Source organism: Elgaria multicarinata, chromosome 7 (assembly GCF_023053635.1).
Source record: "Elgaria multicarinata webbii isolate HBS135686 ecotype San Diego chromosome 7, rElgMul1.1.pri, whole genome shotgun sequence".
In the NCBI taxonomy this organism is placed as follows: Eukaryota; Metazoa; Chordata; class Lepidosauria; order Squamata; family Anguidae; genus Elgaria; species Elgaria multicarinata.
Genome location: NC_086177.1, coordinates 31650390 through 31668859, shown reverse-complemented (window position 1 = coordinate 31668859; position 18470 = coordinate 31650390). Strand labels below are relative to the sequence as shown.

The 18470-nt window shown below is 41.7% G+C and overlaps 1 protein-coding gene across 2 annotated transcripts in view; it reads right to left on the bottom strand.

The window, feature by feature from the left end:
• Positions 1-18470, bottom strand: part of FARS2 (phenylalanyl-tRNA synthetase 2, mitochondrial) — a 268820-nt gene that overhangs the window by 180750 nt on the left and 69600 nt on the right. For both annotated transcript variants that reach the window (XM_063130326.1, XM_063130325.1), the window contains 2 exons: positions 13879-14038; positions 8854-8985 (listed from right to left, as the gene is read on the bottom strand). In XM_063130326.1, coding sequence (XP_062986396.1) covers positions 8854-8985; positions 13879-14038 — 292 coding nt within the window. The remainder of the gene's footprint in view (positions 1-8853; positions 8986-13878; positions 14039-18470) is intronic.

Genomic DNA, 18470 nt, shown 5'->3' with positions numbered 1-18470 from the left:
AGTCTGGATCCAAACAAATAATTTCTTAATCCAATAAATCCATGTTTATATCTCTTTATAAATATTTTGCTGCATGGATATTACATTCTGAGCATCATTTTGTACCTGAAAAAATGTGATGCCTCCCCTGCACAGCCACAGACATTACTATAGTGGGAGCCATATATAGTGCAATCCCTCAGTTTCATGGGAACCTACTGGATATTACTTGTGATGTATGGATGAGTGACAGTTCCTCTGCCCACTCAGGCTATTTTGTCATTGAGTTATGTTCCCCCCAGGTTGGAAATAACCACTGACTAATAACCCTAAATGAAGGAACGTGTTTCATTCGCTTTAGTTTATTTATACCTCGCCCTATCCCATGGACTCAAGACAGCTTACAGCAATTTCATCCAGGTTATCTGTTACCATAAAGGACACATAGCCAAACTAATTGTATGGGTGCCTTGTTGTCATTTCTTTAGATATACTGTCACTTAATTTAACTACATGCAGGGAGTCTACTAGATCAATGTTTCTTTTTTCTATAAACCACGAGTGTCCTGCAGGTAGAGTGAGCTATAAGGAATATTATCTCCTGCAAAGATTTGCCTACTACCACCTTTGAAATGTTTTTCCAGTACATCATTTTGAGGAGGCTAGCATGTGTCTCTTCTAACTAAACAGAAAAGATCTCTCACCCACCTTATATCACAGAGCAGGCAAACTGTCCTTAATTCACTTGCAAATTTTATCTGTAGCAAGGACCTTTAGTTTTGCAGACAGAAGCCCAGTCTTACGCTAGACTGCCAACTTGCCCACTCACTGGCTGGTTTCAGACAACACAATAACCAATGGTGGTTTAAATGGTTGAAGGTTACCATGGGTTATCGTGTTGTGTGGAGGGAGTTTTTTAATCAACAGTTGGTTATTTGGCCAAAATAACCAATGCAAATAACCAATGCTGTGCAGAGTTGACTATTTAAGCCACCATTGGTTATTGTGTTGTGGGGGGGGGGGCACTGTTGGTTATTTTATCAGCCATAGAGTCGCAAGGCAAGAGCGGTCAAAGTGGTGTCTGCTGCTCTAGTCCAGCTAGCAGGATAGATTTTTGGCAGCAATGGCTGATAGGATACTAGTGGGAGGACTGAGGGGGGTGAGAAGGTGGGGGGTGAGTGAGTCAACTCAGTGTGAACTCAATAGTCGACTCAATAGTCAACTCAACACTGATCCTAATGCAAAGCTCATGCAAAAGGCATGCAATGTAAGAATTGCAACAAGAATTCAAATGCCACAAGAGAACAGCAACTTTCAGAAAGCTGTCCTTCATTTTAAACAAATAACTTCTCAGAAACAGATGTAATTGAATTGTCATACAACAAGGCAATATTTGTTCATCCTATGCAAACACACACAGATTGTGAGTAAGACTATATTAATTCTTCCAGAGAATACTAAACTGCAGCATACATAATGGATGTGTCAGAAATGATAAAATCAGAGAAGCCAACTTTTCAAAAACATTATACGCTTCTTTTAAGACAAAGCCAAGCTCCAAAACTGTGCGCATGGAAAAAAAATGCAGCAGCAAATTAAAGATAGGCATAAAGACAAATTATAAGGAAAAGGAGAAAACAAATGATGCATATGTTTTGAACACACTGTACGTGGGTGTAGCTATGAGCAACAGATAGTGGGAGAGCATAAACATTCACAGTTTCCACTGCAGCCAACTAACCATGCGCTGAGTGATGGAAGTGGGCAGAGGATAATTGGACAACGGCAAAGGGTTGGTGAGAAGAAGAAAATTAGGTGGGTAAGTCTAGCAATTCTACACCTATGCAAATGTGGAGACATCGTGGGGAAGAGGAGTGGGTTTAGTCTGGTTGGAAGAAAGAGATCCCTTGAATTATTTTTATGATTAAATTGCGAAGTGGGAACAAGCATGGATTTATTTATTTTATTGCATTTTTATACCACCCGATAGCCGAAGCTCTCTGTAGAAAGATATGAAACTGCCTTATACTATTTTGCCAATCTGCTTTGATTGGCAGCAACTCTCCCAGGTTGCACGTAGAGGCCTTTCCTAGCTCTGCTACCCACAATTCTTGAACTCAAGGGTGAGTAGCACGAGGGCAACGGACCGCATAGAGCTCCTGTCACCCCTTGGTGTGGTGCCCACTGCTGCTGGGCCACAGAAATTTGCAACACTGGCAATAAATAAACAAATAATCAATGGTTTACTGCCAAATTTCAGTGGCAAACTGTTACAGAAGGCTAAAACAGCCAAATTTAGCTGGTTTTGAAGCTAAATTTAGCTGTTTTAGCTTTTTGTTAAAGTTTGTTCCAGAAAATTGGAGGCAAATCACCAGGGTTTTTTTTTTGTTTTGCATTACCAAATTCAACAGTGTGGTGGAAGCAGCAGGAGTGTGATCCATGAGGTGTTCAGGTGGCAAAAAATTACTCCCAGGCTGCGTGAAGTTGCCACCCCTGCTTTAACTGGGGATACAAGGGACATTTGGCATACAAGGCACAGACTATACCACTGGGCTATGGCAAAACTGATCACACTGGAAGCTCTTCAGAAAAAAAATGAGACACACACTTCTTTTTATTGACTAAGCATTTCAGAGCTTGTGAAACACCCTGCTTCAGCTCTAGGGTAGGCTTTGTATTTAAATAAGTAACTAAGCAAACAAAATGAGACAGAAACACTATCACGAGCTTCACGTCCAAAACTTCTCCCTCAATCTCTTTGCCCTGCTATTAGAGGTGAAAAACAAGTCATCATTCAGCCAAAAATCGGAAGAAGGGTCAAAACAACGTCAGTTTTTTACCAAGCTACGTTCTTTCCCTTCTGGTTTTGCCACAGCAATTTGAGATAGATCGTTAAGGGCTGGTTCACAAATAGCATTTTCACATGGTCAGTGAAACAAGCTTTTAAAAATGTGCTAGAAAAAGCTATGAAAAACTATAAGGGTTGATTTTCAGTTTAGGTTTCAACACATCCAAGTGTCCATGACACATTTTTACCTTCACAGAGTCTCACAGTGAATAGTTCTTTGAGTCCCCATGTGGTGAAAACTGGAATTTACCACTTCAGAGAGATTTTTGCTGTCAGTACCAGCTGCCTCCCATTTTGTTTTATCCTAATGAACAAGAGAGAAAAGACTTACTTTGGAGTCCAAAATTGCTCCCAAGAGATAAGCGCTGTATGACACTCCCCTTTAGGACTCTGCTTAGGACCGAGTCAAACTCTGTCACAGCTAATGTATGCAGCTACTCAACCGGCTTTTCAACCCAATCACAGACCAAAAGCTGAACTTGTATATGCTGTCATTGGAATGGTTTAACACTCATTCAGATCACCAGCCTGCTGAGCTGAGCTGCATGGACTCTTCCAAATTTAACAAAACCTGAGTGAGTATACATGTTAAATCACAAGCATAGCGATGCAAAGTTCTGTTTCAAAATTCCTGCAGTGTTATTGAGTAATTGCATTTTCTCCCCACAGACATTGCTATTGGGTTGGCTACATGTTTCACCTCCTTTATGGCTTCAGTGCCATTCATAAGGCATTGTCTGAAAAGATACAAGGTGCTGGGATGTGAGGCATAAAAGGCTCTCTTCACTAAGACACACCCTGCTGCTTGATATATGCTTCAAAAGACTACATCTCTAAAATCTGATTTAGAATGGATTCATAAATTAAACAAGTAAAACTATGCCTATAAGGTAACATTAGCAAGGCTTTTCCATTAGCTACTGGTTAATTACTTATTACGTGTGATGGAGGGTTTGAACATGTCGGATTTAAAATTGCTTAACACAAGGGTGCACAGTTCACGCCATCCTGAGGGCCATTTTATTACCATTTCTAGATAACATGGTCAATACCACAGGGCAGCGGTGGAGAATTTCTTTCAGTCCAAGGGCTGAATTAAATTTGGGGGGAAGTTTTGGGAGACTGCATTCCACAGGGTGGGAGGAGCCAAAGGCAAAATCCCTTCAGCTTCAAGCTCTTACTGCCAGTAAATTACGCACAAAAGAGGCATTTCAACCTTTTAAAATGGGGAGGGGGAGAACTGCACAAAACCACCAAACAATTGGTAGTTGGGTGAAAGGGGATGGAGCTAAGAGAAGGGGCGTTGTTCTTTAGGAAACCAGAGGGCTAGACTGGGCCCCCAGGAGGGCTGAATATGGCCCCCAGGCATGAGGTTCTCCACCCCTGCCAAAAGATATATGTGACCCGCAATAATGACTAATGGTAATAAAAGTATGACACACACCTCTGGGCTTGTGCATGTAGTGCCAGAAACAGCTTGTGGGCTGGAAGTTATATCCCTCACGGAATCCCCTATATTGTCCTTTGGACTCATTCAAGGGCTTTGTCTCTCTCTTCCACTAGGTTTTTTGCATACCAATATTTTCTAAAGTTCTATATCACCAAGTTTGTTTGTTTATTTATTTAATTTATATTGTACCTTTCCACCCCCAAATGGTGCTCAAGACTGTTAACAATAAGACATAGTTTAACAACACAAACTTAATTAAAACCTAACATAAAAACAAATACATTAGGAATACCAAAAACAAATTCATCTTTTAGGGAGCATGTAACTTACTCAGCCCACCTCTCTCTGGTTGTACTCTCAAGAGTTTCAACATCTCTCTTCAGTAAAGGCACAGGACAAAGTATTTCTGGTTTGGTTTGGTTTGGTTTGTTTAAAAACTGATACATAAAATCTGGTGCCATAATATATTGGTGTTATGAATATAAGCCTCTGAAAAGGTTGTATTAGAAGAAAAAGTGCTATCCTTTTCATGCTTAGGCTTATATTTAAAGATTATCTACAAGTTCGTTTTTCATGATGAGCACCCCCTCCTCATCCTAAGCTAGGAACTGATAGAAGGAATCATTCCCACAATGGTGCTGTGCTTCTGAGGCACTTGGAGTCCATCTAAAGTGCAGTTAAGATGAAGGAAGGGTGGCTACCCATCTCTATCCGCACTCCCTAGCTTAAATGGAGGACTGTGGCTCAGTCATGTCACACTGTACTTTGAGTGTCCCAAGCATCACAGAAACACAAAATGCCACAGATGAGCTACAACCCTCCTCCTAAGCTTGCAGCTTCACTCTGGAGATGCTCAGAACACCTCTAAAGCTCAACAGAAAATCAGAGGCAAGATTCTGCCCCTCCATCAGGAGAATCAGTATCCTGACTGGCTAAGTAAGCTAGCCAAAACCTGTGGACCTCTGATCTTTACAATGAGCACTATGTTTAGTCACAATGGAGCAGCCAAAGTTGAAATACACAATGAGTCCCCTTCTCTTAACCAGAAAACATCATCTCAAGCCAGCAATAGCTGTTCATTGTATGCCCAGAGAGAAAGAGTAAGGCTGACAGGCCTGGCTAGGGCACAGAGTCAGGCCTGCCTGCTCCTCCCATACTCCAAAATTACCTGGCTCACAAAGACCAGCGGATGTCAGTGGCCCTCTCTCATACCACTTTGGACTTGACTTGTGGCCAAAAATGTTGTTTGCTCCTGGTTTAATGGACTCATTATGAAATCCTCTGCACACTTACCTAGGAGTAAGCGCTGTTAAACACAGTGGAACTTACTTCCAAATAAACACACTCTGAGGATATTTAGTCAATTTTTTCTCATTGTCAGGCATATTTTATTTGAACCACAGAAGCATACTAAGGCTACTATGTGTGGAGCAATCCATGGAATAGATCTTACTTTATTTCCATGCAAAATCTTTCCAGATTCCCAGTTTCACTGTCAGTCGTTGTCATGAATTGCAAATTTCAGGGTCAGACCCTGGTTAGTTGGGAGGTTAGTCATACTCAAGGACAATATGAAAAGTCAGACATAAAGGTTGCAGAATCTTTAGCAAAGGAATGCAATAAGAAAGAAAATCCAGGAGTGAGGTGGGTGTGAGTGACACCACTAAAAGCTTTTGCTCTTCCCCTTTTCTGGCTATTCATTGGTGTGGGGCATGCTTCAATTCAAATATAAGTAAAATCAAGGAAAGGTTTCTCAATAAATCAAAGAAAGGGTGCTCAGTAAAATACTCTTCAGGACAGCATTATCTTCAGTAATACAAAGGATAAAAGGCCCAGCGTAGATTCTATAAGGCATTGAATAGGACAACGAAATTCTTCACTCATGACTAAATGTTCAAAACCAAAATCCTCAAAGAGTTTGGAAACTTCACTGAAACCTGAAATGCCCTCAGGTTTCCCTCCAAGGAGCAAACTCCCTTCATCATAAAGTACATGTGATTAAGCTGTGATGTTTTTAAACTCACTAGGGACAAGGATCTTGCCTTTTGATTTACCTGCAAAGTTCCTATCATATTTCTGTCATTACATATGTATAGAGAACAAGACAACCATTGCTTAAACGGGCATACTCCAAGGCAAATATTTTCTAACTTTATTCTTTAAGAGAATTCTTTTTTCATAGCTAATAAGTCTGACGTTCCTCAAGGCAGTGCTTAACTTTTTTTTCCTGTCATACTGTATCGTGCATGTGTGCTAATATAGAAAATGCTTTCCCTCAACTTTACCTTATCATTTTTTTGCCAACATGATAAACAAGCTGCTACCTGGAAGCTGACCAAGCAGTAACAATTGAAGAGCATTTACCTTCACTATTTCTTGGAATCTAACAAATACTTTGAATATAATACTTTCTTGCAAGTACACTTTATCGAATATATGAAGGAGAATTATGCCATGGAGAGTTTGAGGCATGCGGAGACAAGTGGAGAGCAATCTTGAGTCGTTTTGTCACTTTGCCTTATCTGGAATACTCATGTTGAAACCAATGTCTGAAATCCCATTTTTCTACTCTTGGTCTTCTGGTCCATTCCAATTATAACCATTCAGGCTTACGAAGCAGCCTAGAAAAGAAATGCTGAAGTCTTATACCTGGGGTGGGAAACCTGTGGTCCTCCAGATGTTGTTGGACTCCAACTCCCACCAGCCCCAACCAATGATCAGGGATTATGGGAGTTGTAGTCCAACAACATCTGGAAGGCCACAGATTGCCTACCCCTGGTTTAAGCCAAAGGCTGCATTGTGTGCAGTACTTAACTTGAATAGAGGGGAGAGAAAGAGTGAGGCTAGGAAGGCAGAGAAAGAAGATGGCCCTAACATTTTCCTAGGTTTTTATTTAAACATTTTTTTTTGAAGGGGACAAGGATAAGAGATCTTCAGGGGCACTGTTGGAGATCCCCACAAGTGCCGCGTTGGGGACCCCCATTGTACCGAAGCCAACCACTGGCTACCTAGTCTAGTACTGTCTACTCTGAGTAACAGTGGCTGTCAGATCTCAAGACAAAGAGCCAATGCTGTGTTCTGGTCTGATCAGGGCTCAGTGCAAGGCAAGAAAACACATTTTGCAGCACCCAGGAGAGCTCCTAGTGAACAGCTTACTCTAAAAAGGTCTGAGCTCAGACTGAAGCCTTTTATGTCTTAGTTCAGAGACCCCCTTCTGGTCTGGAGCCTCTGTCTCTCTGAAAGCTCACGCCAGGTGTGCTGCCTGTGTTGGCTCATTGGCTATATGGCATTTGGAGTTCTTGGAGAAGGGTGTGTTGGCCCAGTGCTGGAATTAGGCTCAGGATCTAAAGATGTTGGTCCAGGTCTGGGGATCTCTGGCATCGTACACATGGGGGGGGGGGTGTCTTTGTTTCTACAGTGTTGCTTGGGCCCACAGCCTCCTCTTTTGGCACCACTGAGACTAGAGTCATGACATCCTTGAAGTAACAAGGATGGACAAAACCTGTGCCATACCCTAATAAGTTTGATCCCCTTTTTAGGCTTGTTGCAACGTTGTGAAAAATATGGAGGGGGGAGAAAGATGTCAGCAGCTCTAACTAAAATTAAGCTGATTCTACTCCTGTAGAAGCAGCCTAGCAAAACTAGCTGGGGATAGGGGGGTATCAACAATGAGGATAAGTAAGCTGCTTGCCAGGCCCCTGCAAATTGACTTGTCAGTGGCAAGTGCCTTGGTGACGGCTCCTGCTCAGAGCAACACATACAACCCTCCTCCCTGAGTCGGGCAGGAAAAGGGCCTGACTCAGGGAGGAGGGTTGTATGTGTTACTCTGAGCAGGTTCTCATGCCACACTGCTGTGGTTGGAGCAGGCAGGAGTGCATTGCAGTTTCCAAATCCAAGAACACTATAAAAAAATCCTCTCTTTTCCCAATCAGGTGAGAAAAGGAGGGTTTCTGGTGTTGTGCTGCTGAGCTTTGGAGCAGGCAAAAACGGCACCGGAGGGCGCCCCTCTTCAAATGAGCACCATATCCCTAATGATTTTATTTAACCTTTTTTTATATATAGAAACAAACAAACATCACACAGCGTGTCAAGTAGTTCTACAGGTTAATTATGCTCTATGCGAATAAGTGCTCAGCCTCTAAGATTAAAAATAGCTCCAAGGCTTACCTTCGGTAAGGAGCCCTAGCTTAAATTGAGCTCTGATACTGTCGGCCGCCATTTGACAGCCTTCTCAAATTTGAAAAACCCTGTATGATATACAAAGATATCCATACTTTTGTGCAGACAATATAATCTCTACATTATTCAACCTCTCCACAAGAATGTTTTCCCTCCCACTACACAATACATAATTGGGCTTGAAGTGTTAGCTTCTGGTTTACCAATCAATGTGGCAACCTCACGGCGCAGCATGCACTGTGTCTGCTGTCTCTAAGCTGTTAGCAGTCACTGCTACTAATGCAGATCTGTATGTGAGTGTGCACTGCAAGCGGAGGCAACATAGTGGACCGTGAATGATTGTGCTGGAAGTCTTTGCTAATACAGATGTCAATGAAGCAAAAGAGAGTTTTCATACCTGAGTTAACTAGCTGCTGCTCCATGACCCCACAACCCAAGACCTCCATCCATTCTCCTTGGAAGTTGATCTCCATCTCAAAGGAAGGGTGAGTAAATGGGAAGTAGCAGTCCACCCATCTAATCTCAAGTCCTATGCCATTGTTTTGAACAAAACAAAGATAAAAAGGGGTGAGGGGGAAGGGCAAGTGAATAAAAGGCTGGTTTCTTCCACCCTTAGTAAAGCTTGCCCTTCAGTTAATGACATCAATTACTGCAATCCATGGGAAATAAATAGCAAACAAACCAAATTACAAGACTTTTGTGTGTGTTTGGCAATAAATCTTGGCTCTTGTGCAGGTGGAGGAGGGGATTAGCTGTGTCTTTTCTAATATGAAAAACACTTTGTGCAATTCAGGCACCCTTTAAAACCAAATCAATCACTTGTCGAACTCCACCAACCACCTGGCATGGCAGGAAAATGAGCCAAGATCATGGGCAACGCAGGTAATTTTGTTATGCTTGGTAACTGGAAATGACTAACAACTCCCCAGGGATGTAACTAAATCTCTTTTTTATTATTATTTTACAATTCTATTTTTTTTTAGCTATTACCTTAATGACCTCTTTTAGCGAATAAATCTCGATAGCTTTTTGCACTATTGTTGTAACCCACTTTAGATACAAAGCTATTCTCCCTTGATTTGTGCCTCTGTATGAATATTTTATAGAGTTGTATAATGAATAAAAACTATATATAAAGGACTGATGTGTTTCTAATAGATACACGACAAGCTCCATTAAGCAAATGACATGGGGGGGAAACTTCTGCACACACCAGAGAGAGATTAGATAAAATCAACAAAATAAGTTATACAGCTCTCGTCCTCTGACACAGGTGAAGCCAAGTCACTTTACTTTCAAAGCCCAATCTTTATTCAGATGAACAGCTCTGGAAAAGCCAGGACAAGGAACAGGTGGGTTGGATGACAGAGGGTAGCAACAAACAATGGGCAACCAAAGGAGAAACGAAGAGGTAGTGGGTGTTCACAGCTGCACAAAGCCGGTTACCTCAGTAGAAGGAACATATCTGCCAGATGAAGTATTTAGATGGAGAATAGAAAAGCTAAATGGCAATAATTAACAGACCAACGTAACCATAAATAGTCAACAAGAGGATTTTTGCCAGAATTATTCCTAACCCAGGCCTGTACATCATCCCAGGTAATGACGTTCTCCCTGACGAGGCTCACCTGGCGCCAACACTGCCATCTTTCCGGCACCAGGTTAAGACTTTCCTCTTTGCCCTGGCATATGGCAGCACATCTTAATCACCCACATGTTTAGTTTTTTAACGGTTTTTAATGCTTTATGTGTGTATGTTCTGTGTTTTAAAATTTTAAATTTTATATACTTGTTTTTATCTCAACTTTAGAATTTCTGTAAACCGCCCAGAGCACTCTGGCTAGGGGGGCAGGACCCTATTTCTTCGATTCTAAGACGCACTTTTTTCTCCATATAAACATCTCTAAAAATGGGGTGCATCTTAGAATCGTGGGTGTGTCTTAGGTTTTTTGTTTTCTGTTGGTGGTGCTGAAATTAGTGTGCGTCTTACGATTGATGGCGTCTTACAATCAAAGAAATACGGAATATAAGTAAAATAAATAAATAAATAAATAATAGTTTATTACATTTATAGCCTAGCTTACCTCCAAGGAGCACAAGGCAACACACAGGGCCTTCCCCACAACTTGATTTTATCCTTACAACAATCCTGTGAGGTAGGTTAGGCCAAGGGATAGTGATTGGCTCAAGGTTATCAAATGAGCTTCGTGCTTGAGTGGAGAATTTTTCCCAGTCCTAGTCCAGGACTCTAACCACTCTTTCGTGCATCCAATTGTAGCAAACTAAAAACTGAGATGCCAGTTAAAGTATACATTATTCGGCTGGGTTACAGAAGGCCAATTATTTTATGATGCATTAAAGGAATTACAGCATGCAGGACCTGGAAACTAATAGTAAATGTTGTATGAGGCCTAAGGCCCGGGATGAGGAAAATCTGCCTACACTCAACACAAAGCAATTATGCTTTTTTTAAAAAAAAAAACTCCATTGGTGCCAATGGACTCTTGAAAAGCCTAATTCCTATGCAGGGGGGGAGCATATTTGGTGGTGGTGGGTATTTGTTACTGCAGAAGGGAAGGCACACACAGCCCCGGACGGACGGACGGACACACCACATCTCACACAGACAGTAGGTAAGGCTTTTAAAACATCTCAATTAGTACCAGTTGAGGCTTTTTGAAGCCTAATTGCTGTGCAGAGGGCTTTTGGTAGTGGTGTCACTATTGAGGAAAAAGAGCTAAAAATCTGTAGAAAAGTCCTTCAACTTCCTGCTGCATTTAAGCTTGTCATCCCATCCAGCTGTTCCTTGCTCGAGTTTGGTAAGTATCCATCAGCCTGGTCTCTCTAAAATCTGACATTGTCATCAATGCGCAGTCAGAAGGAGAACATGGTTTAACAAGGTCAGCCTTCCCCAACCTGTTGCCTTCCAGATGTGTTGGACTGCAACTCCCATCATGCTGGCTGGGAATGTTGGAAGTTGAAGCCCAAGAGATTTGGAGGGCATCAAGCTAACATAGGAACACAAGATGAGCCCTGCTGGATCAGACCGAGGGTCCATCTAGTCCAGCATTCTGCTCACACAGTGGCCAACCAGCTGCCCATGGGGAACCCACAAGCAGGACATGAGTGCAAACGCAGTCTCCTGCCCATGTTCCCCAGCAACTGGTGTACATAGGCACACTGCCTCTCATACTGGAGGTAGCACAGAGCCATCGATTGGAGAAACCTGGTCTAGGATCGCATACAAAAGTTGTGATAGTGACTGGAGGAGACTAAAAAGAAGTGGCAAGTATTCATAAACTCCAAACAGGAAAATTTATGACAGTAAAAAGAAGAAAAACGTATTATTGTTTCTGTAGGTGTTTTAATTACAATGTTCTCTGCTAGATTTCCTGCTAAAAATACATCCCTTTAATAGCTTCAGAACCTGCCAACAACATCTTGCATGAATGTTAATGCTAGCCATCATTTCCTGGATAGATAATTGTGTTAGCCATGAAGGCAAGAGGTCTCGCTGGGAAGTGACTATAACAACCACGTTGCTGGGCCTCAGAGCAAAGTTCATCTAGTCCAGCATTTCATTCCCTCTAGAACTGCCTTCCTCAATTTAGTCTCCTCCAGATATTTATTTATTACATTTCTGAGCCACCCAATTGCAGAAGCTCTGATGTATGGATATCTCTCATTATCCCCATCCAGCATGCAGATGGGAGTAATGGGAGTTGTTGTCCAACACATGTGGGTGGGATCAGAATGGGAAAGGCTGGTGCAGATGTTTAGAAGCAGAGCTTCGTGGTGTTGGCTAACCTCTCTTGCTCATCTCCAGCTTCTGGTACTCAGAGATACATTGCTTCGGAACATGGACATTTCACATTATTATTATTATTATTAGTAGTAGTAGTAGTAGTATCCTGCCTTTTGCCCAATACTGGGCCTCAAGGCAGCCTTGCAAAATTTAAAACATATACATTTTAAAACCTAGGAAAAGAAATGTACAATTTAAAAAAAAAAAAACAATTACACTATTAAAACACTAAACGTTTAAAATACACAACAATTTTGCAAGTCCTTAACATAGATGGAGGACCAGATTATTCTCCTAAAGTCTGCCGGAACAAAGAGGTTTTTGCCTGCTATCATGGCTCACAACCTTTGATACTGTTATCTTGTAATTTGGATTTGAGATTTTTATTTTGCTGTTATTGTTTTATCATTTTAGTATGTATTTTGTTAGCCACTCTGTGTGTGTGTGTGTGTGTGTGTGTGTATAAAATTGGGATAAATAATATAATATAATGTGACCTATCCCACATTAATCCTTTTTTAAAAAAGCCACTTAAGCTATTGACAATGGCCATATCTTGTGGTAGAAAATACCAGAAGTTATGTATGCATGGTGTGAAAACAAACTGCCTTCTCTTCACTTATTGCATAAAATTTATTATATATAAAATAATACATAATTTCATAACAATGCAGGGACAAACCAATCCTATCCTAATTCATGGCTGATAAGCAGAGATAGAATTACTCCGAAATCCCCATGCACCAGTTCGGGGACAAGGTGAGGGAAACTGCATATTTCTGCTTGTCTAGCTTTGACATCATCATGATGTGTCTGATGTTGCTATGTAATGGTGTCTTCCATGCATGGATAATATGGGGGCAACATTGATGAACAATACTTTGATTGATGGATGGCTGTGGAGTCTTTACAGATGCTGTGTGTGATGTCACATGTATATATGCATTAATGTTATGACTCTGTATTTTCTGGTAAGTAGTTCTAGATTTTGAGTGATATGAGTGACAGGAGTTAGGATGGATTTGCATTTGTGAGATGGTGGCTGAATGGGGTAGGTGCGAATCGGTGTCTGATATATAAACGGGAAGCTGTATGGGGAGTTTAGACGGGGAACAGATAGGATAAATATAGATAGGGAAGAGTTAGATAGGGTTTGTGAGAAGGTGAGTGCCTAGGATCTGTGTTTATAGGATTAGAGTGAGGATTGAGTGCATGTAAGTGAGAAGATATATAGGAGGTTTTTAAATTACACTACTGTAACTCGATTATTTATGTGCAGGAGAAGAGCAAAGTGCTTATTTACTGTTTAACATCTTATCATATTTCTCAACTTTTCAAAATCCTATGCCTATGGCCCATGGCTACCAAAGGGGAAAGTGGTAAGAGAATAAAATATGTCAGAATAAAAAGGCAGGATGTCCTCATATCTTGAGAAGGAAAGGGTTTTGACCCGAAGTAAATGTCCTGGTGGCAGCATTACCGTGTGTGGGACGGAAGGTGTTCCCTGCTATGGGAAAGGCCTTGTTGCTGCGTTAACTCATTTCTACTGTTATTGGCTGCTGGAGGGCATTGCAATTACATTAACAAGACCATAGGATTAGCTTGTAAGGCACCTACCATCACCAAAGAGATGAGCCACAAGTTTTGTCAGTGCCAATTTCAAACTGTATTCCAAAAGTTTCGCTGCTTCCATGGTGTGCATCTCCTGCTTGTGTGGTGTACGGTGACCTTGTTCAAATAAGCAAAAACTTTCTCCGCCACTGACATTGTTAAATAGCTGTTCAAAAAATAAAACAAAACAACGCTTAGCATTTATATGGCACTGTTCGAATACTCAGAGCACTTCACATACATGCTCTCAATTATCCCGACAAACAGATCTGTGAAGTAGGTCAGTATTTTTGTTTCTAAGGCTTTAAATACTTTAATTGAATTGCAGTACATTTCACAAACATTCTTTTTTTAGAAAGCAGGTCAGTGTTTTCCCAGTCTTGGGCAGCTGAGAAATCGTGGCTTGCCTCAGGCCACCAAAGCAAATTCATTTCTAAGGTGGGATTTAAACTGGGGATTTTTGGAGGTTCTACAAAGTTATGGTGAATAGTGCAGCATTAGGTTTTCCAGCTGGTAGAGAGCAGGAGTATCGAACTGCTGTGGCTGAAAGCAAATGGGGAGGTCCAAAATACCAGCATATTTTAGCTTAACGCTTTTCCTGCTGCTAACTAAGGAGAGGCATTTCAACTTTTCAGAATAGGGGGAGGGACTGCAGAAAAGCCAGGAAACTACCAAATGTTAATAATAATAAATGACTGGTGATCAGGGAAAAGGGAAGAACCAGAAGAAATGGGTGTGGCTATCTAGGGAACCCCAAGGAACCCTACTGGGACCACAGGTGAGCCAAATTTGGCCCCTGGACCTAAGGTTCTGTACCTCTGCTGTATAATATGAGCATACCTTATGCTGAACTTTTACCAAAACCTAAATCCAGGGCCAGGCACCAGCCCAGGCCCAACAGCGGACCCCACCATCAAAGCACTCTAGGTCTGATCCTCCTCTTTCCCCCCATCATTTACACCTGTGTCTTCACCTGTCTTCTCCATTCCGTCCAGAGGAGTGAGTAAGCAAACAATGACTTACATAAGAAGGAGGAGTCGGAGCAGCAGCGGTTGGCTATAATGTTGAAGAGGATGAAATTGGGCCATTGACGGGATCTTGCCCAACACATGGAACCAGAACTGGCTAGACTTAATTTCTTTTCTTTCTTTTTTCTTTCGGTCTTTCTTCATAAGTAACTCAGCTTTAGGAGTAGGCCTGCCTAGCCCTCAAAAGATGCTGAGAAAATCCTGAAAGCAATACTATAATGTTGTTGTGTTTTATAACAAATGACTCTTTGTTAAACATTTTCCAGTGTGCAGAATTACTAAACAAATCTTATTTATTCTCACAACCACCCTATGAAGAGAGAGGTGTGTGTGTGTGTGTGTGTGTGTGTGTGACAGACAGATAGAGAGAAACAGACAGACAGTGTCCAAGGGCAATCAGTGAGTTCTGTGGCTGAGCAGCTATTTTAACCTGGGGATTCCACATCCAAACGCAACAATTTATCCAGAGTAGCTACCTGTGTTTCCTTTAATGCAGTTACTAAGTGCTCCTGTGGACATGGCACATTACTCAACAAGCAGTTCCTTCCTCCAGCCTCACCCTCAAAAAAACAGAGAATGACTTGCAAGGAAATCCATCATGGTTGAAAGAGAGAAGCAGTTGCCAAAAACTGCTGGAAGGGATGAAGTCAGAACCAAAGGCTCTTTTAAAGGGGTGGGTGGGCTCTGGAGGTTTTGGAAGGGCTTGGAACACATTAATACAGGCAAGGAACCTTGGGGACAAATTCCCTACAGAGAAAGGGAAGAGGAGCTGGGGCAGGTTTTCAGAGTGTTAGTAATATGGCAGTACTTACTCTGGATTAGCTTGCCCGGCTATTACATGTGTGCCTTCATCAACCCAATTGATTCCATTGAAAAAGTGACCAGGATGACACATAGCTACCTACAGCTTTTAACTGCTATTTCCTGATACTGGGACTTCAAAGACAAATCCAATGCGCTTCCCTCCCTGCTAAATCAAACCTCCTGAGATTCAACCTCAACTGTCTTTCATCCTGCTGCAACAAGTCTGTACACATCTCTTCCTTAGTTTTATATGGGGTGACCAAGACCCCATCTTTGAGTTTTCCCTGAATCTTACAACATCCTCGAATGTCAGCCATCCAGCCCCTGCTTAAAAACCTCTAACAAAGGAGAGCACACCACCTTAAGAACATAAGAGCAGCCGTGCTGGATCAGACCAACAGCTTATATAGTCCAGCATTTTTTCCCCACAGTCAACAACCTGCTGTCTGTGGGAAACCCAAAGGAAGGACAGGAGTGCAATAGCAGCCTCCCACTCGGATTCCCCGGCAAACAGCATACAGAGACACACTGCCTCTGATAGTGGAGGTAGCACACACCCATCAAGACTAGTAGCCATTGATAGTCTTACCCCCCCCCCTATGAATTTGTCTAACCCCCTTTTAAGGCCATCCAAGTTGATGGCATCATTACATCTTGTGGTTGTTAATTCCACAGTTTAACTATGAACTGTATGAAGAAGTACTTCTTTTAGCTGACATAAATCTCCCGCATTTATAGGATGACCCCGAGTTCTAGCATTATGGGAAAGGAAGAAAACCTTTTCCCTTTCCATTTTCTCCATGTCATGCATAATTTTATACGCCACTATCATGTCCGCCCTTACTCTCCTTTTTTTTCTAAGCTAAACGGCCCCAAACATTGTATGCCGATGTAGGGAAAAAACCGCACCAATAAGCATGGATGCTGAACTTATGCTGAACTTTATGCTGAAAGAGAAATCAACTCTGGTGCTTGATAAACATGTTAAAAACTATTTTATTCTTTCAATCCAAAAATGCTCTGCTCAACGTTTCGGACGTCTCGTCCTTCGTCAGGAGCTATAATAAAATATACAGTTTTTTAAAAAAATAACAAAACAGGAACAACACCTATGCATTACTGAAACATTTCATGTGGAAACCTCTGCTACTCCTATCTACAGATTTTGTAGTAGCCACAAGTTGTGGAGACTAAAGGTTTTTCTAGGGACACTTTTGTCCTTATCTCTCCTCAGGATTACATAATGTAATTTGCTGACCTTAGTTCACAAATTTTACACTTTGAAAATCTAAGCTTTTCTGATTTATCTCATCACCTCCCCGTTAATGGCTTAATTTTTTATTATATGTGATCACTATTTTCTCCCACAGACACCTTGCCATAGATATTTTAGTTTCCCCTGGCAATGCCTTGCGTAGAATATAAACTATTACAGTCATTGCATCACTATACACCCCAGTAACATGTACATAAAAATACAAATACATAAATACAAATACAAAGCCAAAACTTGCTCTCTCTAACCTGGAAACAGTTGCTGTGCTAGCAGGAGCTACTGTGCCTCACTGGTTTTCTCACCCGCAGTTATGGCGTTGAAATTTTTGGCGTTCCGTGTCGAAACTAAAAGCTATGCAGGCAATCCTGGTCTATCATCTAGTGTATATGTGGTTAGGATTTTTGGCTGCAATGTGCATCACTTTGCATTTGCTTACACTGAACTGCATTTGTCATTTTAATGCCCATTTTGACCAGTTTGGAGAGATCCTTTTTGATTTATTCACTCTCCCTATTAACAGCAGGGAAATAGTTACTATGATCAGGATGGGGGGGGGGAGAGAGGTTAAAGCCTCCCCCAATACTCCTCAATTTTCTCAATCAGGAACACCACCGGGAAACAGAGTGTGTAAGGACACCTATCCCATGTGCTTTTTTGCTGATGGCATCAGCTGTCCATGGGAAGGGGCATTAGGGGCAAGTCACCCACAACAGGTGGCACATACGGCCCCTGAGAGTCACATGTAGGCTGCAGGTTACCTACCCTAACTTTAGAAAAATGTATTTGCCGGTTTTTTTTAAAATGAATAAAATGCCTACTCTATGCAATTATGCCAATCTTCCTTCACATAAGAAAGAACCCATACTCTGAATCCATTTAGCCTGGCCCCAAACATTTTTGCAAATGCACCGCGGCCTCCAAACTGATGGATTAGCAATGACACTAATGCGGAACCTGTGCATCAACAAGAACGCTTCCTGCCATCACAATCCCGCTTTGACACAATAAAAAAACCTGGGAAGATCACACCCTGGCCCTTGCACTGTCAGTCAATGAGCAGATACTCAAGCCAATGTGTTAATAATGGAGTAGCCTATGCTGCTTACAGTTGGGACTTTTAGTTTGGGAAGAAAACAACACAAATTATTTTGGACAGCACCTTTCAGTGTAATCACTGGAACCTTCAGTCCACAAGCTAGCAACTGCAGAACACTGAGTTTGTTTATATTATACGAATCCAGCCAACACGCTTAGCTAGCAAAGTTGGTGTTCAGAAAAGAAAGTATCTCCCTGATATATAATATACCGATCGTTATTAATGTCATACTTTGGCACACTTTATTTCGTGGCCCTGCAGAACCACTGGTTCTCTGGTTAGGTGTCCCCTTTACATCTCCTCAAAAACTACAACCTGAGTTTTCAGTTTTCATGCCATATTGAAACTTATGCCACATAGGAAGGCCATTCCTAGGGAAATAACGTGAACTTGA